The 24293-nt window shown below is 29.6% G+C and overlaps 1 protein-coding gene across 3 annotated transcripts in view; it reads right to left on the reverse strand.

Annotated features, from left to right (window-relative positions):
• Positions 1-11193: 11193 nt before the first annotated feature.
• LOC130666479 (lachesin-like) overlaps positions 11194-24293 on the reverse strand; it is a 60645-nt gene continuing 47545 nt past the window's right edge. For all 3 annotated transcript variants that reach the window (XM_057467507.1, XM_057467506.1, XM_057467505.1), the window contains exons 5-10: positions 22742-22825; positions 21252-21372; positions 19635-19772; positions 17409-17528; positions 15573-15743; positions 11194-14008 (exon numbers count right to left, since the gene is read on the reverse strand). In XM_057467507.1, the coding sequence (XP_057323490.1) occupies positions 13686-14008; positions 15573-15743; positions 17409-17528; positions 19635-19772; positions 21252-21372; positions 22742-22825 (957 nt within the window). In that variant the 3' untranslated portion in view covers positions 11194-13685. The remainder of the gene's footprint in view (positions 14009-15572; positions 15744-17408; positions 17529-19634; positions 19773-21251; positions 21373-22741; positions 22826-24293) is intronic.

A 24293-nucleotide genomic window follows, 5' to 3' on the forward strand; every position in this document is an offset into this window, starting at 1 on the left:
CTTACTCGATCACTATACTTGTTAATAAATGATATTCTTTATTAATTTTCATAAAGAACTGACATTTTTTGTGTTTTATAATCTTTAAAGTTAATAATCCAAGCGGACGCAGTTTACCCTGCCTTTACACCGGTTATCCCGTTTTTACACCGGTTACCCCGCCTTTACACCGACTTTACTCCGATTTTACTCTGCTTTTACACCGGTGACCCCGATTCAACACCGGTATTTTTAACACCGGTGTAATTTTATTTTAACACCGGGCGGAGTTAAAATGAGTCCATTTTTAACACCGCTCTTTTTACAGTGTGGTGATTGAGATGGTGGGCGTAAAATTGTCTAATTTGTAAATAAGTTACGTTATGACATAAATAAGTACATAGAAAAATTCAAATTTCCACCAGACAATATTTATTAAATTTCTATATTTTTGTATACGTGATACATTTTTTTTTTCTAATTTATACACTGTAAAAAGAGCGGTGTTGAAAATGGACTCATTTTAACTCCGCCCGGTTTTAAAATAAAATTACACCGGTGTAGGAGGCGTAATTCGGCAGTGTAATAGCGGAGTAATATCGGTGTAAAAGTGGGGTGAACTGCGTCCGCTTGGAGTATATTTTAACACCGGTAAAGAATATCTACATGGGCGGCGGCATTTTAACACCGGTCTAAAATATTTACACCGGTGGCGGCGTTATTTTAACACCGGGGATTTTTTTTTAACACCGGTACAGAATATTCACACCGGCGGTGGCGTTATTTTCACACCGCTTTCGGTGTTGAAATTTAACACCGCCGATTTCAACACCTACACCGCATGGACTTACTCTGGCGATTTTTTACAGTGTATACGTGGAATTTTTTTCTACACCGATTCAACACCTGTATTTTAACACCGCCTACACCGATATTATTTCATTTTAACACTGCGCGGTGTAAAATTGAGTTCATTTTTTACACCGCTCTTTTTACAGCGCATTATTATTATTATTTTTTTTATTGTATTCAACCCTCGAGAGAGTTAAAACAGATAGCGCGTGAATTGGTCCTACAACAAACTTGCCAGTAATTTATTCTCGAGCGTCACCACTTCCTTTTGCCTGTGGATATGCTGGTATGGGTCACGTGCGTCCGAAAAGAAGACAATATCATTGGTAAAATAACCATTTAAACTTTATTTTTTATCTTTATCAAATACATAACTCTTTGTTTGTTACATATACATTATATATGTTTGTATATAAAACTGTGATACTTTTAGAGAGAAGTATAGTATAGAGTATATTTTGGTAGTTATGACTGTATTTTGTACTTGACCGACGTCGATATTATCAATGTTTCCCGCGTACATATATCTTCTACCCCATCATTTACATGATTAAATTTTCAAATACTTCATCATGTTAAATGTACGATAGAGAGATAATGCACGTAATACCCGACATCAACTCTATGCTAAAATATTTCGAAATAAAAAAAAGAGAATTAAATTATTGTTATTTTTCTTAATTTTTTATTGAACGAAAATTTGATTTTGTAAATAAAAAATTAGTTATTTAGTAAAGCAACTGTCAGAAACACGGGGCACAACAGGCCATCTTTAAAATTTGGTAAAAAAAATTTTTTTTCTAATTTCGTCATCGTTACAGGAAAGATTCTTAAATATTTTATTAATTTTCTGATGAATTGAAACTTTTAATTACTCACGGTGATCAAGTTTCATAATTAACTTATTTTCGAAATAGATTTGATTCGAACAGTAGTCAGTAAAAATTTTTTTAACGAAAATTTCAATTTCCGCTGCGCTTTAAAAAAAAAGTGTTTGATCGTCTTTTAAAATTTATTATAATTATGATTAATTAATTAAATTAAATAAAATCGATAATTATCTTTTATTGGAAATGAGAAATAGATATCCGAGCAATTTCGTTATCTAATACGGACATATTTTAAGTAAATTTCATTACCTTAGTATTTAAATTATTGAGCGCGAAAAAATAAAATATTAATGTTTACTAAAACCAAAATATGAACTAACGATCGCGTTTGAAGTCAACTGGAGTGTACTGATATTGGAATAATATTGACACGTTATGAATCAATACTCAAAGGATTAAATGCTTCTTACCCCTTTTTTAACGAAGCTTAAATATATAATGATATCTGAAAATATGTTCGTAGACTGTAGTGAAGAGAGACAGTTTTATTTACTATTCCCAGGAAAAAAGGGTTTAAAAATATTTCTCGATTGACTTTACAATCAATTTGTTAATAAATATCGACGTCTGTAAAAATTCATGTACATTTTTATCAATAATAATTATAAATAGTTTCAATATCACAGCCAATTTTATAAAATTACTCGACATTCAATGAATTAAAAAAAAAATATCTTCGAATATTCCAATTATAAATATCAATAAAAAAAAATAAATAAATTTTTATTTCATCTGCCGGTCAATTTCATACAAAATTAAAAAAGTCTGTTAATTCTTTTTCCCGCAAAATTTTTTAAATTTTTTAATTAATTCTATCATCGTCAGATATTATTTTTATTATACATACCCACGGTTATTACTCTAAATATAATTAGCAACATAAAATATTTTTAACGTTTCAGAACACGTCTATCTGTTACGAAAAAAAATTACGGGCTTTTATATTTTTCCATGTTTGCTCCGGTTAATTATTGCAATTATGTCACATAATAAACTCGAAAAATGATATAATAATATTATTAAAATAATATAATTAAAAATAATTAATTAATTAATTTAAAAATTAAAATAAACAAAATTATAGTAATTTAATTAAAACACGTCTATGCTAAGTAAAAACTATAATTAAATTTTGCGATATAATTAGGTAACAATAGTATTTAGATATAAAAGATCATTAGCGCTTGTTATGATAATACGCACTAACAACGAGGGTAAGATTACTAAAGTCCGATTGAGTATCTAATTTCTGACATAAGTCAATAACATCGCAATAAGGTAATGCAGCTCAATACCCGCCTTTAGGGCCTATGTATACGTATACATTTATTATACATACATATATATGTATGTATAGTGTATATAGATACAAGTTAGACGGTAGTAGAGTAGTAATAAGGATGAAGGAACCCTGGAGGCTGTTGAGTGTTGTTCAGGCGCGCATTTAAACGTCTCGGTAGTATTCCCAAAACGTCCAAGGATTCTGGGGTTATATGAACATCCGAGACGGCCGGTCTCGTCCTATTGTATGCGTAAATGCCTGAGGACAGTGTATAGAACTAAACGAAAATGAGCGAGAGAGTGAGAGAAGTTGAGAGAGATAGTGCTATCGAACGATGTTAGGGATGAGCGATATACATATATATGATAGCAACCACGATATTGAGATAAATAGAGGGAGAGAGAGATTTCAGTCGGATTGCGATTTAACACGTCAGCTCGTTATATCCAGAGACATATGTGGTGCTGTACACTGTAGGTATTAAAAATATCATATGTATAAGGAAAATTTGACTTTGGTAAATTAACGTACGCTGAATTTTTTTTTGTCTTACTTTATGAAGAAATTAAAAATTTTTTTTGCGGACAAATTCGGGCACTTCGGAAAAAAAGGAAGTTTTCTATGATTTGCAAAAAAAAACAAGTACACTGAAAAAAATTTGCAGATTAAAACTGGAGCTAATTTGGGATGAATCCGGAGTAAATGCGGAGCGGATGACTGTTTATTTATTTGATTCCCTCGGGTGAAATTTTACTTCGAAGGGAAGTTTATTTTAATATTAAAACTCCAAATCGGAGTAAATTTGGATTTAAATAAAATCTGTAATCACTCCGAATAAACTCCCAATTTTTTACAATGTACGATCGGTTTTATATAATTAAAGTTGAGAAAATTTGGATGTGCAATAAAATTTGTGTGTAAATAAGGGAGAGAAATTTTTGAATCTTATGAAAATTGAGTTTTCAAAAAATAATTTAAAATTTTATCAACGCTTGTAAATTGTATAAAATTCAAATTTGAAAAAAAATTTAAATGCTCAAAATTTTATGTAAATTTTTAAGAATAAGTGGATGATTTTCAACAATTTTGAAAATAGAAAATTTTTTAGGTAATCCGTTTTGTCCGAATATTTTCATTTCACTTCTTTTCCCCGATATATATATTATATATAAATGGTAAAGTAGTTATAAAAAAAAAAAAAAAGATTATACGTAAGTCAAGAGAAAGGGAATAGTCAAAGGTTTAATGTGAAGTTTTATGAGCTTATGTACACTTTCCTGAGAGAACAAAGTCCGGCATGTATTTATTTACGAGCGGAAAGGAACGTGATCCATTTGCTCGTTAATGTGACGTGCATCTCTATAAAAGAGTGGAAACTTGTTGAAAGAGAGATGAAGTGAATGGGTGACATATTCAGCGCTTTTTTTTCTGTCACCGCGTAAAAAAAATTTATGTAGGTGTCTATATGTTTGGTTTACGTCCTTTCGTATCTTTTCAACAGTCTTTTTTTTTCTCAAACCAAAAACTAAGTTATGTATTAAAGGTACTTATATTTTTGCCCTCCAATAAAAATCGTATGTTCAGTTTAAATATGTAAAACTGTCTCTTGATAGGTGAGTTATTAGTTTATTTATCGAAGACGTCTGCTCTACTTATTAATGCAGATCCATGTTCGAACATTTCGATAGGATAAATTTGGATTGAATATAATTACATATTAATAAATGTGGTTTTACTTGTATGTCTCTTGTTTAAATAATTAAATACTTGATCTTCTATTAATTATTTTGATGTAATGGAATATGAATTTCAAAGTATGAGAATATGTAAAGTTGATATATTTCCAAATTATTAAATGAAATGATTTGAATATTCAAAGGTGACACAGGTTAGTAAAAAATAAATCGATCTCATTACTCTCTAAACATGAATTAGTGAAAATAAGTGAATATTCACTAATTTCAAGTGCAAACCGAACAACTAATTTCAAAAAGTGGTTCGGTTGGCACTCAGAATTAGTGAATATTTACTTATTTCACTTATTCATGTGTAGAGAGTAAATTTAAATCGAAGTCTTGTTCGACTTCATTAAAAAAGTACTTAAAATTTTTTGACAATTTTCCATTTTTTTTCACGGAAAAAAGAGCACTGGAAAAATTACAGTTTTTAGTACAAAAACAGGGCACTCGTATAAAAAACTTCAAGTATTGAAGTTTGCACTGTAGTTATCGAGACTACATCTTGTAATAAAGTAATTACAATTATAGATACCAAATTTTACAGTTTCCAATAAATTTTTAGTTGAATGTAATTTTTACAGTTTCGAAGTAGAGGAACTTTGCTGATATTTGAAACTGTAATTTTTCCACTATTCTTTTTCTGTGTAAATTTTTTTAACTTTCCGCCAAGAAAATTTAAAATTAAAAAAAAAGGGAAGTTATTGGTTTCGGTCAGATTTTCGAGAACCGAATTTTCAACAGATCTCGGCGTTTTGAAGAGCTCAAAAATAGCGGGAAGTTTTCGAGCTGGATCACAGAGTCAGGCGGTTGTTAGATTTTTTTTATAATTTTGCCTGCTCCCTTTAATTTGACATTAAATAAAGCTTTTTATAAAAGGCTGTATCCTTTTTTTTACGTCTAACTCACCCTTCAGAAACACAACCTGTAATATTTACAAAAAATTAAAAAATTTCTAAATAAAAAAAAAGTTTTCTCTCAATAAAAACATAACCGCATTTAACCGGACATTTTAATTTTTAAAATTAAAATAAAATATATCAAATATCTCACAATCTGGGGGATAAAAGTAAAAAAAAAGTCTTTATTTTTATGAATTCGCCTAGATTTCAAAGAACATTGTATGCTCATAAACATTTGAAGATTTATATTAAAATTTTAATAAAAACCAGATTTAAAAGTTATTTGTATTTATTCAGCTGTACTAAACTTATTTCACGTTGTAAATCCAGTGATTTTCTCCTTTCATTCGGCATCCACTTTATACATACTCTCCCTCAACATTTCTTCTTCCCACTTTATTTTATTTTTCTCTTCACTTCATTTCAGTTTTATTCCTTTTTTTCGTGCATTTTGTTTGACGGACTCTCGTGTATGAAAGAAGCCGCATTCCTCTTGTCCATCGGTGGTCGGCTTATCGATTCCAAACGGAAAAAGAGTCGGCTCCTTTTGTATTCTCGTCTCCATCACTGTCGCCAGCATCACGTCATCTGCGCTGCGTATTTTCTTGAAAAAAAAAAAAGAAAATTGTAATAAAATAAAAAATTTCTCGCTTTATTTAAGACCGCCGCTCATCACACAATTCCTCAATCGTTTTATTGCACTTTTTTTTTTCATTTTCAATGTCAAAGAAATATCAAACGAATACGTAACTTAAAATGCAACAATAAACATTTTCCGGCACTTTTATAGTTCATGAGAAATTCAAAAGTGCAAAGACATATTTCCTGTTGCTGTTAGATCAATAAAAATATTTGCTTTGATACTTCAACCATGGAGCCTTGATACCCAAGTTTGCTTTGATAAAGTAAAAAATTTATTTATAATATTAAAATATATATTAAGAACAATATGAAATTATTATTATCATAATATTTTACATTTTTTACCCATGGTAATATTTATCCAAATTACATTTATACAAATTCCCGCACTACTAAGGAATAAACTCAAACAAGAAATACAATTTATACTTACGGTTCATGAATTTCCAGCTTTCAATTTTTCTATTCCTCAAAAAGATAACGTAAATTAAATTTATATATAAATTTATTTACTTAACGTCATTGTAAGTAAAAAAAAATTGTTTAAAGAAATAAATGAACTTACAAAAATATAACAATGAAGGATAAAAGTAATAATATTATATTCATTCTTCATAATAAATATTCCGAGTAAATTTAGTCTATTAAAAAAAAATCAATTTCAAGTGAACTCAGCAACTTTTTAGCTGCATAAAATTTAGTAAAAAAATATTTACATGCAATCTTTAATTGGGACGATAAGTCGGGTAATATAATTCAAGAGGGTCGTCTACAGACTAATAGACGAGGGTAGTTTAGGTGGAGTATGGAGTCAAGACTCGGACTTATTTAAAAGGGAAAGAGGGCTTGTTGAATCACAGTGAGGGTGTCTGTTGCAAGTGTTTTTGCAACTCTCGAATAACATCGAGAGCTTGTTAGAGGGCAATGCATTATTCAGCCCGAGCTTTTATCCTATTCATTACCACTGATATTTCTGTACCTTGGATTTCAAATAACTTTTGTCACAGCGAAGCAAATCGCTCGCTTTTGAAACACTATTATCGTGTTACACGGTAACAGGAATATCGCATTGCGTACAATCATGTGAATTTTTTTTTTATCTTTGGTTTGTAAATCTCTATCAGCTTATGATGGTCCGTTCGTATCCGTGTTTGCTGGCGCTGTCTCTCTTTGGGGGGGTTACTCTACTCGTGGATTGAAGCTCTCCCTTGCTCTGTACTCTAGCTCATTCCCTTAACTTGCATCGTTACAGTCTATGTAAATTTACGGGGTTTACGGGAAAGCTCGCGCGTCAAGTGGCGGCACCGCACGGTAGCATATCTTATTAGAAACAAATATTCATGTCACATACCAGGCGCCGGCTGGTGCCAAGTGTTTCAATGCTACCCCTTACACTGGGCACGTGCGCTGGAGATCTTCGCCCTGTCTCCTGAAGTCGACATAATATACGAAAAAAATTTTTTTTTTTTTCGGCACTACTACGCTAGTTTAATCCGTTATATTTAACTAGGGAATTCATACTGGGCGCCAATTTTAATTTTTGTAAAATAATTTTTTCTTAATGGCAGAAAGATTTTGATTTTTTTGAATAATTTTTTTTTTCTTATAAATATTTTACTGCATTGTCTTGAGTTGCGGAAAATTGAATGCAAAATAAGAAATTATGATTTTAACAACTTTTTTTTATAAAAATGTTGAGTGTTCGATCGACCCGACCGTCACCGGAAGTTAGTTTATTAAACAAATTATTTATTTATTGATTACACTGAATCTACATTTATTTTTATTCATATCTATTTACATTCATGATAAAAAAAGGAGCCAATAAACTTCATTTCGTAAGTTAAAGAAGCTGCTCACAAGTATAAAATTTTAAAAAATTGTACCAAGTCAGAAAACTAATTATTATTACAGGCAGCTTATCAGGTGCTAATATTTTATTTAAGATATCGCTAATATTTAATGGAAACAATGATAGGTTTTTTTTTTTCTCTCATGAATAATAAATTTTGACCCAACTATGTCTGATTGAGTATAATTTTTTTGTAATAGTAAATTACGCTGGTCTAAAAAAATTTATGTAGGTCGGATCTAAATATTTTTTTATTACACAGAAAAGAAAAAATTTATGTAAGAAATATTTTGCATTACGAATTGAAAAGCAAAATTGTCGTAAGACTAGGAAAATTTTTTGGCGCCAAAAATTTGTATTTTGAATTCATAATGCAAAAATTTTTTTGGAGTAAATAAAGTTTTTTTGCACAAAGAAATCCTCTATTTCTGTGTAAGTTTCAAAATCCTTTTTTAGATAAAATTTGAAAAATAGTATATTGTGTGACAAGGGATTAAACAAGACGATTTCAGACTAGGGTGAGGTTGGCTGCCTGAGCCGCAGTCTGAAATCGTATTTTATCCTGAGTCACACACTATATTTTTCATGATAATCCGCATCGGAACTTGAAGATTCAGTGTCAGCAGCCAGTAAGAAACAAGTTAATTTCAAGCCGATGGTGCGGAGAACTATTAGAGAATGAGAAATCTGTGATTTACAGTCACTTATTGAATAGTAAATAAGACAAAAATTTTATTTTCACTCATTTTTTATTAATTTTATTTGCCCTAGTGGATCCGAATTACGGTAAACTACCGTATTTTACGGTAAATTATTGCAAATTCCCGTAATTTACGGTGAGTTAGGTAGATTACCATAAGTTACCGTAATTTACGGTATAATGCCGTATTTTACGGTAATTCTTCTGAATACCGTAAATTACGATAAATTTGCGGTAAAATTCCGCACTTTTTCCGCAAATTCTACGGCGAATTGCTGCAATTGTACCGTAAATTTACAGTAAAAATGCGGTATTTTACCTAATTTGCGGTAAATTACGGTAATTCTTCCGAATACCGTAAATTGCAGTAATTTTCGATAATCTGCGGTAAACTACGGTAATTTACCGTAATTTGGATCTACTAGGGTGATTAATTAAAACTGTCACTTAAAAAATGAAATGAGTATGAAGGTATTTTTGAATTACGAATTCGCTAGCAGTTGTTTGCAGCATCGGCTCGAAATTAGCTTGTTTCGACGGGCTGTAGAGACACTGAAACTTCAAGTTTCGATGTTGCTATCATAAAAATTATATTTATATGTAGATGATAAACTACTAAATAATAAAATAATATCAATAAATAAATTCACTTATCGATTCAAAGAAACCTCTCAGTATTTTGAATGGCAAAAGTTTACTATAAATATTTGATACTTCTCGCGGTTCGCGATTAAAAAATAAAAAACTCGGCTATTATTAGTTACAGTTCAGTTCATTAACTTCATTCTTATTATTCAAATTCATTATTTGCCTCTAGCGTCATACGATACTTTCATTTAAAATCGTTTAAATTAATTACTTTCCCAATTATTATAATTATTTATTGTGTAAGCCAATATACTTTATGTTAAAGTTATATTTACAGTTTTCAATTATTGAAATGTTTCATTTGATTAATAAAATATGGAAGTGATAATTAATTAAAACGGTTACAATTACCAAATTAAATATTTTAATTGAATTCATATTTTTTTAAATTCTCTGTATAAAAGTTAAAACAAATTTATTAGATAATTTGTTTTTTTGAAATTTGAAAAAAAATTAATTATTATAATTAGCTTTTAAAATTATTCTTACATAATTAAATTTCATAGCCGATAAAATATAAATCAATTAATAAGTTATAAAATAACGAATAATTGGATTAAGCCAATTAATGCGATATCACGGTAACGTCATAATTTTTTTTTTTTCTATAAATGAAATTATTTAAGTTACTTTTAAAATTATTTACCCATCAAAGCGCATCATCAATAGATTTAAAATTCAATAATAGTAATAATAGTTCGATAAAACTAAAGTATAAGCCGGCAAAATATTTCCGCGGTTTTATCTGTCGTCTTCTTTAAAAACTCAGTTTATTATTTTGTCTAGCGCACATGATAGAGCCAGAAACATAAAGATATAAAAATAAAGAGACTCTAAAGCAGAAGTTAAAGAATAAGTAGAACAGCAAGTATAAGAATATAAGATCAAGAATAAGAAAAAGAAAAAATAATAATAAGAAGAAGAAGCAGAGAATGATGGAAGTATGTTCGACGAGCCATATTTTACGCGGCCATTATACCCAGCCAGAGGTAATAAAATATAAACCGCACAATTACTGAGATCTCAAGTTCGCGAAAGAAGTGAAATAAAATCAGCATAAAAGCGAGCCACCAAATGGTGCCAGCAGACCTTAATGAAAGGGGCTTTAAACTCCCCGCGTATCTTACTATAGCTAGTGGTTCTACTCCTTCTGCTTCTGCTTCTGCTTTTGCTTCTGGTTCTGGTTCTGGTTCTGGTTCTATGTACTTTTACTGAACGTTAGTATAAAGAATAGAAGTATTAAACGAGTATAAGGTAAAGGAAGACACAATATAGAATATAAGGAAGCACTTACTAAGAGAAACGAAGACACACGCCATTTTACACACACACACATGCACACACTTCTATACACAAGCCCTTAAATTAATTCACGATGAATTACGTCCGCGCCAGATGTTCAGGCAGTTGTGTTTATTTATGAACGAACTAAAGATTTTTTTATAAAATATATACTTTTATTTATATATATGTATAGTTATAGATATAAATATAAAGATATTTATCTGCGACTCGTGCAAATCCATCGGTGATGTCTTTCTTGTACTCTTCATCACTATTACATCACTCTACTCACGTTTTACCATCAAAACTTTCACCCTCACTACTCACTCCTTCGCCTTGTTCTCGTGTTCCTCTACTTCTTTGCCACTGTAACACTTTGTTATTGTATTATTTACTTAGTATACAAGATACTGCACTAGAAATAAATCTTAATAAATTATACTTGCACCGGAAAAAATTTATTTTATTTCATTTTATTTTATACCTTTTTTACAACCTCTCCATTTTACATCCGCCGATTATCTCTTTGTTTATCGTAATTGAAAAAAAATTCATCATCTAAGGTAAAAGTCCCTATACCCGCTCACTTTTCATCGGAGTGAGATTAAATCACTCAATATAAATTAACAAATAAAATTAAAAACCATGTTTTTTTTTATAGTTATTTTTTGAAGTTTCGAGTATTAGAATAAAATTTAAGTTTGAAGAATAATGTTGATAATTAATTATTATTAATTTTTTAAATTAGGTCCTTGAATGTACCCACAGTCGCTCACTAAAAGTTGTGATGTACCATTACTCGACCAACACATGGCCCTATAGTCGCTCAAAGACAATATCAATTAAACTATGATAAATTTATCGATTTGGACAAATAATTTATAAATTATACTACTTTATTCTTTCATAATATAAAATTTCATGAATTTTAAAAAAGTATTTAATAAGATATAGTTATAACAATTCTTAAAAAATTTGACGTACCCTAAATTTAGTCTAACGAATGAACGTTAAAGTAAAAAATGCCCGGCTTTGCGTGATTTTGAAAACAGTCATTTAATTATAATTTATAATCTATTATAAAATTATTTGATAAATCATATTTTAATATAGGAGAACCTGGGGCATGAAGGCCCCCTTAAGACGATTTTTTCTTTTTGTGATTTTTAACTATCAAATTCGTTTATTTTCTGTCTATTTCGGAAGAATCAGTCGAAATTTTGCAAAAAATCGAAAAAAAAAAATTTTTTTCTGGGGCACGAAGGCCCCCTCCCCCAAAAATTATAAAAAAAAATTTTTTTTATTTCCCGTCAAGTTATGACCTCTACAATGTTTTTATCATATTTTAGGTGAATATGTGATATGTGGGGTAAAATGGACCACTCAAAAAAAAAAAGTTGTAACGAAAAAATTAACTTGACGGGAAATAAAAATTAAAAGAATTTTTTCGTTTCAATGTTTTTGTCGAGTGGTTCATTTTGCCCCACATATCACATATTCACCTAAAATATACTAAAAACATTATAAAGGTCATAACTTGCCGGAAGATGAAAAAAAAAAATTTTTTTTCGAGTGGCCCATTTTACTTCACATATCACACATTGGCCTAAAATATGATAAAAACATTGTAGTAGTCATTATTTGACGAAAAATAAAAAAATAATTTTTTATCTAATTTTTGAGGGGGGCCTTTGTACCCCAGGCTCCCCTATTTAGATTTACAAATAATTATTTATCAAAAACAATATTTTTAGTTGTAATTTTTTTTGATAAAAATTATAAAAAAACGCCTTAAACTGTTAAAGTCAGCGACTAATGGTACTGAGCGGGTATAGGGGCTTTTACCTTATTATATATATATTTTTTTTTAAATATATTGTTGATACATTGATAACTTACGCTTCTAAAAATATAAATATATATATATATGTTTTAACAATTAAAGATTAAAGAATGAAATAAATGATTAAAAAGTTTAAATAAATCACAGGTAACAATGAAAATATTAAACGTGATGTTTCCCCGATGACAAGAAACGTCAATTGCAGATACAAAATTAACAATTGAATCCACGTCTATCGACGATAATAATAATTACGATAATGATAACTGTAACCTTGTTAGCTGTATCGAGGATAAAAGCTGTCACTTTGAAAGTCATTTCATTCTATTATATTTATATTCATATCTTTTTCATAAATAATATACATATATTTTACAACCATATAAAAGTTAATAAACAATTAAAATTTAAAGTTATTTAGTGACTTTGAATACTGGTTAAATTAATTTCTCATTCAGACTTTATTATTATTATAATTATTTATATACATTTATTATAATTACACATTATAATACACGAATATGGTTCATGACTATCTACCGTGAACACATTCGAGGAATTAACTATATTATAATATTTTTTTTTTAGCAAATTATTTATTTATTTTATTAGACTTTTTTATATTCTCAAACTATAGGGAAAATTTTTATAACAATAGTATTATAATAATTTTACACACTAGGCTGGAAGACATAGCCATCTGTTTCCAGCGTAAAGCGAGTCGACGTCGTGTCAGCTTTGTTAAAAAAAAAAATATATATATATATGTGTTTTTATATATCTAAATATATATGTATATATAGTATGTATACATGTATTTATATATTTATATATTTATATATAAGCTGCACAATTTCAAGTGTCTCTTCAAGACAATAACAAATAGTAAATATTATTTTTTAGCCGGAAAAAACAATTTCACTATAACGATATGTCCGCTGTGTCTATACCCTCCACAATTTAGCAACGATGCTGTTACATTAGTTTTATTTTAAAGCTTATACATTTTTTGTTATAAGTTTATAAACATAGAGCCACGTGAGTTAGTTCTGTCGGGTGAGTCAGAGGTAATTAATCATAGGAAGCATTTCGCGATAAATAAAATTACCAGGCTAAATTCGGGCCGGTGGTAGGAATTGGATGATACTGAGGAGAGACGATTCCCGGGAGATGAACCGGTACCGGTTATGGGACGTCTTCGGTTCACTCTTATTGTTGGAGATGGACTTGAAACTCCGTTGAAAATTCCCATGTGGCCTTGCACGGTATTGTCTACTGCGTATGCTTTGTTTTCCAACTTTTCGATATCCGCTGATCCGTAAACTACCCCGTCTATGTCTTCTTCTTCGTCGTAATACGTCGGCGGTGGGATACCTGATCTTGATGGCCCTGATATTTCTGTAATTTATTTTTAAATATTTAATGGTATAATAAATCTCTTACACTGTAAAAAATTTTTTGGACCCGGTGTAGTGTAAATGTCGCGGTGTAAAAATTTTGGCGTGAAAATTACATTAGATTTAGTGTTAAATTTAGGCGGTGTGAATTTAAAATTTTTACCGTCAAGCGTGTAAATGTGTAATTTTTGATATTTTTGCGTTAAGAAAATTAATCATAAAAATATTTATGTATTCAAAGTAATATTTAATATATAAATAAAATGAGGGTAGTTATTGATTAAGTAGTTAAAAATATTCAATGATCGTTTGTTGCTCAGTAATAAAAATTACAGCGAGTAATATAGAATGGTGTAAAAAAAGTATATTACACCGTGGAAAAGGTACACGTAGGGAAAATTTACACCGAGATAATTTTACACCGTTATTTCACACTACACGGCCGTGTAAAGTTCTTCAGGTCCATTTTTACACCGAAATTTTTTACAGTGTATGGAATTTATTTATTGACTCGGAGTTCCGGAGTTTCAATATTGAAATCAGCTCTGCTTCGGAGTAAATTTCAGTTTTAGGGGATGAAATAAATAAACAGTCATCCGCTCCGCATTTACTCCGGATTTAATCCGCGTTCACTCCGCAATTTTTTTAGTGTAGAGGTTAAATACGAATCAAAAAATTTATCATTTTTTACACTCAACGTAAATTTTCAATTATCGATATCTCGATTTTAAACACTGACTTAATTACTGACTTACTTATTTTTAAAAAAAATCATATGCTTTTAATTTTCTGACGATCAGTCTAATTTTCATATTTAAGTTCCGTAAGGAAATTTTTTTCTGTTTGAATTTTTATAGAAACTAAAAATCCTTCAAGTTCTTCTACTGAAAAAATTTTATCAGAAACAAATTACAAGGGAAACTCTCAATTCCTGCGAAAGTCATCAAAGTAAATTTAATATTTTAAGGAACATCGTTGATAAAAAATATTTTCAATAACTCTTCAATATGTAAAGAAATTTTTGTCAAATTGAAGAAAAATTTGGTATTCAAATAAAAATTGGTTTCAAAATAATGTTTTTAGAAAATTTGTATAAATATAGAGACAATTTGAAGCAGTGTCCGTTTGAAAGCACTACCGAGGAGCCTTCAGATATTCTCGGGACGAAATTGTAGTCTAATATGGCACTTTGTGCATTTATGAGTGGAATCTCTTTGATATAGATACCGACAATGTGTATTAGATCACTCTACCACTTGGTGAAAAGTGATACTTCGTAACTCAAGTACATAAATATCGTAATGTTTGGCTCTTTAGAATCGTAGCATACATGAAATGTCGAATTATTAACGAAAGATCAATTAAAATTTTGATACATTGTTACTTAAAAATTATTCAAAAGCAAACAATCATAATTTTAATTTTTAAATAATTAATTTTACTTACAGTCAATAGATTCAAATATTTAATAGAATTTAAAGATTTTCAAATCTTTTTAAAATTTATTTAATGGATAAAGTAAATGAACATATGTTATATTAATAAATATGTATATAAATTCTTACCGTATAGACGGATACTAAAGTCAACATCACCACGTGAATTTTTCGCCGCACATTTGTAGGATCCAAAATCCTGTTTCTGAAGATGTCGAATAGTAAGTACCATTTTAACTTGAAATGCTGATTTGGATATAGCCTGAACCTCGTGTCGTGTTCCAGATATTATCATTTCATCTACCAGAAGACAGAATAAGAAAAAAATAAGATAAATAAGTATAACATATATATTTTTCTAAAAATCACGTATTAAATAAAATAAATAAAAGTAAAATAGTATAAAATAAATAAGCAAGAGAGACGTTTCCTGATGCCTGTCAGCTCTATCTCTGTTTGTCCATTGGTTGGTTTCTCACTCTCTTGGCCTGGATCTCCATCTACACAAGCACCTTTGTAGCATACCCATCACCGTAACCACTATCCCCGGGTGCTGAAAACCGCGAATGCGGTAGCCGAGGGAATTCTAAGTTTATCGAAAGTTTTACTCAAGAAGCTTTGCTCGCTCGAATGAGCGAAAATCTTACGGAAACGAGTGACACCGGTCAAGCGCATTGAAAACATTTAAACAATAGCTTTTAAAAAAATTTATAACCAAGAGAGGCAACACAGATTTCTTACTCTCTTAAATTTCAAACAGTGAAAATAGTGACTATTCACTGTTTACTAGTGAAAAGTATGTCACTAATTCAAACAGCGGTATACTTTGCACTAGCAATAAGTGATTATTCACTGCCAAATAGTGATTACCACGTGATTTTCACTAATTCATTTTTAGAGAGTAGGATTTCAATTTTTTTTAACAAATTAACAGGTAAAGTTTATCACGATTTGCTAAAAAAAAAAAAATCCGTAATTTATTTGATTGTTCTGAAAAATGAAAAAAAGAGGTGAGGGAGGGGCAAAACGGGGTACTTAAGGAAATACCAAGTTTTCGAGGATTCAAATACACTAAATCTTTTTTTTTCAATGATATTCAAAGTACACGGAAAAAAGAGCAGTTGAAAAATTACAAGTTCGTATAGTAGTAAAGCGCTCCGAGTCTGAAACTGTAAAAATTATATTTTTTATCAGTAAATTTTACAGAAATAACAAAAATTACAATTTCAAACTCGATATTGTCGATTTAAACTGTAAAATCTGTTGCTTAAAATTGTATAAATTTTGTTACTATAACAAATTTCTTAAATTACAGTTTAAGCTTTAATGTTTAAAGATTTTGGCCCCAAAAGCCTTTTTTACTGTAGAAACTGTAATTTTTCAACTGCTTTTTTTCCGTGTAAATAAAAAAAATGTTCAGGTACCGTTAAAAAAAAAAATTTTTCATTTTTGCGGGCAAAATGGGGTACTCCCTCAAAAAGAAAAAAAAAATTTCTGGACTTTAAATGAATTTGATTGAGTTAAATTTTTTTGCAAGTAATTTATACGAAGAAAAATTATATTTTGCGGGATTATTGGATACAAAAGAAGAAAAAAATTTTTAATAGTTTTTATCATGAAACAAAAGTCATTAATATTTTTCAACTGACAATTGATTTTTAAAAAAGTTTAACAAAAAAAATTCAAAATAACGCTCAATTATATTTACAAAAGTGATTTTCGAATGTTTAAAAACCATTTAAAATATAAAATTTTTTTTTTCATAAAATTTTGGAGGTACCCCGTTTTGCCTACCCTACCCCCTTTTGCACCCTTTCCTTAATTACTAATAAACATGAAAATGACAAATAAAAATTTTTAGAATTTTAGGCGGGAACGACTCGCTTCCTTATTTTTTAAATATCGATATAAATAAATTAAAAAATTAAGCTATTATGAATTTATATTAATTTAGAGACAACTTACCATCGTCTTTCATCCAATAATTAATAGACTTAGGGGAAGCTTCAACAAAACATTCCAGCGCAACATCAGTACCCAGTGGTGCTCCTACTAATTGATTGGGTACATGAATTACCGGTGGAACTGTAAACCCAAAGACATTACTCTGTACCGCTTACAAACATGATAAAAACTTAATTATATTAACTTTAGATCATTTTTTCAAGTAATTGTTTGTTTAATATTTTTTCTCGTGTCTCTTACATTCGTCTAGAGAATATAATTTTGTAGTTTTTAGTAATTTTTAAGAACTGTACGGTTTCCGTGGCGCCACCAAATGATCGCGAATTCTTATACTACTTGACGAAATTAGACTTTTTTTCAAATATCTATAATTAAAAATTGACTAATTCAGACGTTTTTTTTTTTTCAAAATTTTCATCTTTAAACGCACTTTTCGGAAAAAAATATAAAAAAATTGAAGATATTAAAATCTATGAAATATTTTACTTTTTTGAAAAAATCGCATTTTTCTCGAAATCCATTTTTCTCAAAAACTAAGCGAGATATCGAAAGTCTTATTTCGTAGAGTTCTAAAAGAGTTCGCGGTTATTTAGCGGCACCACGGAAACCGTAGAATCCCCTAATTTTGAATTCACTTATTATATTTGGAATATAGTAACTTCATAATTAAGTAAAATTGAAAAAAAAAATTTGACAGGATCAAAGACAGTAACTATTTAAGGATAAATGTGCTACTGACATTTGTCTGACCTCTTGATTACTTAAAAAAAGAAAAACGAAGTAAATGTTACATATATTTATATTTATATAAAATCTTAAAACTTACAAACATGGATACTGATTTTTAAAATTACTTGAAGATTTTTCGTTTATCTAATTTTAGTTATTAGTGGAAATAAATTTATTATTTTTTCAATTTAAACTAAAATAAATATTTTGTTAAAAGTACAAAATAATTGATAATAAATAAAATATACTAGCTAATAAAAATTTTTGTATTAATGAAAAAAAATATAATCGGCAGAGGATACTGTTCCTATCGATTGTCATTACTGACTAATAATTAATATCGCAGCGGATAATCACGACCAGGGGAATTAGTGATTTTCAGCCGATAGTAGTTACTGATAATTTATCAATAGTCAATGCCGATTACTTTTTTTATGTGATACTTATTATAATTATATTTAATGTCATAGAAATTATAATGAATGTAATGCACGGCTTGATATTTACCAGCAAGTAAATTTTTTCTATACACTGATAGAAAAAAAACAATTTTTAGAAATATCGTATTTTTTTCTAACAAGAAATTATGATTGGAAATTTTCAATCTAATACTTTTCAGTGCCAAGATTTGGAGATTTCATGCAAAATCATTTTTTTAATCGAAGAAATCTGAGTTCAGCTAGATAAATGATGACCTTTTTTTTTTTTTGAAGTGTAAATAAATTTCTTGTGTCCAGAAAATTGCAAAAAATCCGAAAATTTGACCCTGCATGCCTATCAAGACAGATCTGATTAAATTTTGAATTCGATCGGTCGAGTAATTTACAAGTTGTAGGAAAAATGAAAATTACATTTTTTTTTTTTGAGGTTTTTTCATGTAATTTATAAACAACTTGCCCGATTTAATTCAAAATGTAATCAGTTCTAAGTCTTGATGAGCCCTTGTAATTACCGCCAAAGACATTCAAATCCTTTGATTAATTCCAAACATACACGGAAGTCCATCCGGAAATAGTCAGAATAATTTCCTAGGATCTCAAAATATCTAGATCTGATCAAAACTCAATTTTCAAAAATTGAACCGGAACCAATAACTTCCCTTCTTTTGAAAATTTTCAATTTTCATCGGGAGTTAAAAAAAAAGACATGAAATAATAATAATAACAATAATGATGATTATATTTGAATTTTGACCATGTATACAAATATATAAAGGCGAGATGTATGAGCTTACGTTTGACTTACGTTGAAGAGAAGCTTTATATGCCCGTAGGATTGATATCAGAATATTCTCTTGTTCTCAAACCAACGAATCAGCCAACTAACGTAAACCCCTTAGCTAACTTTAGCTCCTCACACTCAACAGTCTTCGCAACAGCCCCCTTTTACTTATATATATACAGTAAACTCACCGTACACCCCAACCATAAAGCATCAACCCTCAAGAGCCACCCGATCTAACCCGCGAGTCGCGTTCTAATTACTAATTATACTCACAATGAACGTTGATCGTGATGCGCTTGCTGATGGCCGGTGGCACTCCGTTACTCGCAATACACAGATATGCCCCCATGTCATGCCGTGATATCTTTGTGAGTCGTAATTCCTCACCATGATACTCACTCACTGATGAGACTTGAATAACATTAATAGTAATAATAATAATAATTATGATAATAATAATAAATATTATTATTACAATAATATATAAGCGTATTATAGATTATTTAAATGAATGTAATTTAATTTAAACGAATAGCATTTCATTTAAAATATGAAATTTTACGAATGCGTTTTAATTACATACTTAATATAAAGTAGAAATAGTAATTAAGGTTTAGCCTCGGAATACCTAGGTAATTACGGAGCCATTACTTAAGATTGAATTTTCCTTTCTGAGTAATAAGTCTTTTGTACTAAGATGTTTTTTTTTTATTTTTATTTGAGATTTTTAGTTCATTTAAAATTTATGTTTTTGAGAACAGGGGCATAGTAACGGTGGGAAGAAAAATTACTTTTAAAAAAACATTAATTGCTGTCAGCTTAAAAGTTTAAGATGATTTAGAATTTGTTTTGGTCGTTTTGAAAATTGAAGAACAAAAATAATTGGTTTGGTATTTTGACTCTTTCTATATAAGCTCCAAAAAAGTTATACTAGAGTCAAAAAAGGTTACAAATAATCTGAGCTCTCCCGAGTCAAAGAACAAATTCTATTTTAGTCCTCAAAAGCCTAAATTCTTTTGATGTTTCATTTGCCGCTCAAAAAGTAACTCTACTTTAGTACTCAAAATCCTCAACGAATGAAAGGTTATACTTCGGACTTTGAAAAATTTTAGATAGAAAAGGGAGGGGAGAGAAAACGTCGAATGAAACTTTTGAGGTTCAAATATGGATAAAATTATTCCTGTATGTTTTGAGTATTTTGAGGCTCTAATCCAGATTATGTTGTTCCAGTTTAGTCCTCAAAGTGGTAAAATTGGCCGTAACTACTTTGAAGACTAAACTAAGATAACTTTCTACACTGTTGTCAGTTTCCAAATTCTAAATTGATCCTCAAAAACCTCGTTGAGAACTTTGAGACTTAAAACCGAATTTGTTTTTTGACTCGGGTTGTTATGGATTTTATTGATAAATGGGCAGAAAATTTTAAAATTAAATTTTTTTTTTTAAGCTCAAAAATAGTTCATATAAGAGTTTATTAACGCGCACAAAATTACGAAATCTATTTTTTTGGTTTTTTATTTTCGAAAATTCAACTCAAAATCATAAAATTTAAGAATTTTTTATTTTACACGAAATTTCAAGAAAAATTTGGTATCAAATTTTACAATAATCAGTTTAATATTTCAAAATTACGTATCAATTAGAAATCAATAATTTCAATAAACACTTTATTTTATACCTCCCCAAACACAAAAAAAATTGTCAAAAATTATTTTTGCTACAAAAGTAACAGAATTTTATTAAAAAGAAAACTTTAAAATATTTTTTTAACCCGCCTCATTTTATTTCCATATAAAAAAAAAAGTAAAAGAGTTTCTCAGACTAAAGTTGGTGTAATATACGGGGAAATGTTTTAATGGATGACACAGTAGTAATAAATGTCAAAATTACCTTTCGACTTTTGACCATTGGAAGCAACCACTGGCTCACGAATAACAATATTCTTGCCATCCTCACGTTTCCAATTGACGCGAGGTTGAGGCACGCCTTTTGCTCGGCACGTCAGCTTCACCTGTCGACAGCAATCAACGTTACTTTACGGGAGATGAGAGTACAATGAGTGAGACGCGACTGAGAGGATGATGTTCAGTTGTGATGGTATGTAGGATTGATGCATGAAGAAGACAACAGAGTCTTACATTTTGCTATATACTCAATGCATCATCGATGTGTACGTTTGCTCTAATGTACTTTTGATATATATATATATATATATATTACTGTTACTCATGGGTATTATAATACACTAAAACTCAACTCGCGCACTACCTTACGGGTATTTGTGCTTCTGTCATCTACTATTAAATACATACATATACATATATCAAGCTCGGAAATTGTACCAGAGAAGATGTAGCAATGGGTAACGATCAAATCATGTTACTGCGACACAATTGAGTCCACTTGCATTAATGTAACGGTACTCATGTTTTTTAAACTTAATCAGTCAATCACGTTGCTAATGCCGCGAAAGCGCACAGCAGCAAAATAAATTTTAAATATAAAAGGGCGGGTAATGTTTTTTTTGGATTTTATTTTATTAATCAATAAATTAAATTTTTGAAATCAAAAGCGCGAATTTGCAAATGGTTTTTTGATTTTGATTTAAATGAAATTAGTATCTAAAGAGCGCGGGAAAAATTGTTTAATATATGATAAAAAATAAATATGCAAGTCCGTAGTTGTGGTTTTAAACATTAAAATAAAAAAAAATATTTTTAGTGAAATTTGACTAGAATTTGATCAAGAAATTTACAGTAAGAAAAATTATTTTCACAATTTTGATATATTTAAGAGGTGGGGTTTTGTCAAATTTTTTTTTTTGTTAATAAAAAAATTTGTCATTTTTTTTGTATTAAAACTAATTGAGATTAATTTGAATTTTTAAATGACAGGGCATAGCAGTCATCTTAAAATAATTTTACAAAATTATTGATCGGCCATTTTGGCAAACTAGGTCATCAAATTTTTGCTTTATTTTTTTTTTGTTTAAATAGAATATTTGAATCTGAACACTAAAATATTAAAACACTAAATTAACTTTCATTAGAATCGATCGTTTTTAAAGTCAGTTTTATTTAATTAAATTTATAGGAATATCATTAATAATTCATTTTTATGTAATGCAAATTTTAATCAATAAAATAAAAGAACAAAGTAGAATATTACTTAAGAAATGAACCTAATAAACTAAATTGATTAATTAAATAATGAATTAAAAAGCAACATGAGAAAACTATTTAAAAAATAGTTATTTAAAGATCCGCGCAAAAAAATGTCACAGTTTTATTTACTTTAAATCAGATTATTTGTAATGGAGTGAAGTTATTTATTAAAATCTAAAAGTTTTATTAATTATATTAGTTATTTTCTTTGATTACCTGACTACCTTCACTAACCATCACGTCCCCCGACGTCTCATTAGTCACAAAGTCCGGTGGTACCTCGATGGAAAGCATCCCAGTCTGCAAGAAAACGGTCGGAAACTGTGAAAATGTCTTGGCAAGTAAATTTTAATTGAAGTTATAACATTTTCTAACTCTCGTGAGACACAAGCGAGCGAGCTTCATTATATAAGTGAGTATGATTCTAAGTGAGACAGAAAGTATTCCAGCGAAACCGTTGACGAAAGAAGATGAAGAAGAAAATACCCTCAGTAGAAATGCCAAAAGATCTCGTCTTCGGTACGGTACTGTACTATATACTGACTACTGAGTTACCTTTGAAATACGTGACATAAAGAAAAACTATGGAAATGCTTTCTCCTTCATGCCCCAACCTAATAGAGAAAACTCACCAGTGAATGAATATCTCTCGCCTCTACCTCAAAAAGCCTATACCTCTTTTCCTCTCTATCTCCTTTGCATTAAAGTCACTCCGCACTTTTTATCCCTCATTCTCTCTCTCTCTCCCTCTTTAACTCGCTTTTTTATTTTTTTTCACCTTGTTCAGCTCACTCAATTCCCTTTCATTGATAAAGTCCTCGGCTTTCGCCACGTAACTCTTTGGTCATTGTACATCTATCAGTCACTTTATAAAGTACCCGCGATAAATTTTAAAGAGACTTATTATTTGAATAACAAAAAAAAAAACATTTTTTTCTAAACTTTATTTTGTAAAGATGAAAAAAGTTCCGTTTTATTCGGTTTTTTTATAAGTTCATAACTCAGCTTCTATTGCTCGCGGAGTCACGATCGACCACTCATTTTAATCGTCAAAGTGCGATCTTTAATCCCGTGTATAGAAATGTGAGCAAAAATTTTTTTATCAAAGTATGAATGGTGGAATTATTATAATAATTTTTTAGTGGACAAAATAGTAAAAATTTTCGATCGTAAAGCACACCCTGGTGCTTCGCATCATGAGTCGTGCAAAATTGTTGTAATTAAAATATTAAAAATCCTAATTTTTATATCATTAAACAGGTTACCTGACAGTTGATCCAAACGATAATGTAAACAATATTATTGGTTACACAAGTTAATATTCCCGAATAAAATATCAGTTAAACTTCTCCCAGAGAGTACACGGAGAGAAATGTCAAGTAAATATGCCTATGCAGCATAGTAATAATTACATTATTCTATAGTCTGTGTCACGCTGCTCTTATGTGACTGCTTATACAAACTATAGAGTAATGTAATTATTACTATGCTGCATAGGCATATTCATTTGACATTTCTCTCCGTGTAATTCCCCGTCGAAAATTTTGGTCTGCAATGATAGTGCGTAGTAACAGCGAAAGATCTGACTCATTTTCTAAAAGTGGAGGTTAAAATTTACGATGACTACTTTTCTGGGAAAACTATAAATATGTAAACACAAACGTCTGCAATGGTAATGTGCCCATTTTTCAAAGGTTTGAAATAGTATGTTAACACACCCATGCCTGCAATGGTACTGAAAAAATTATCTAGTGAAATTAATTCACAC

This window comes from Microplitis mediator, chromosome 4 (assembly GCF_029852145.1).
Source record: "Microplitis mediator isolate UGA2020A chromosome 4, iyMicMedi2.1, whole genome shotgun sequence".
NCBI classification, from domain to species: Eukaryota; Metazoa; Arthropoda; class Insecta; order Hymenoptera; family Braconidae; genus Microplitis; species Microplitis mediator.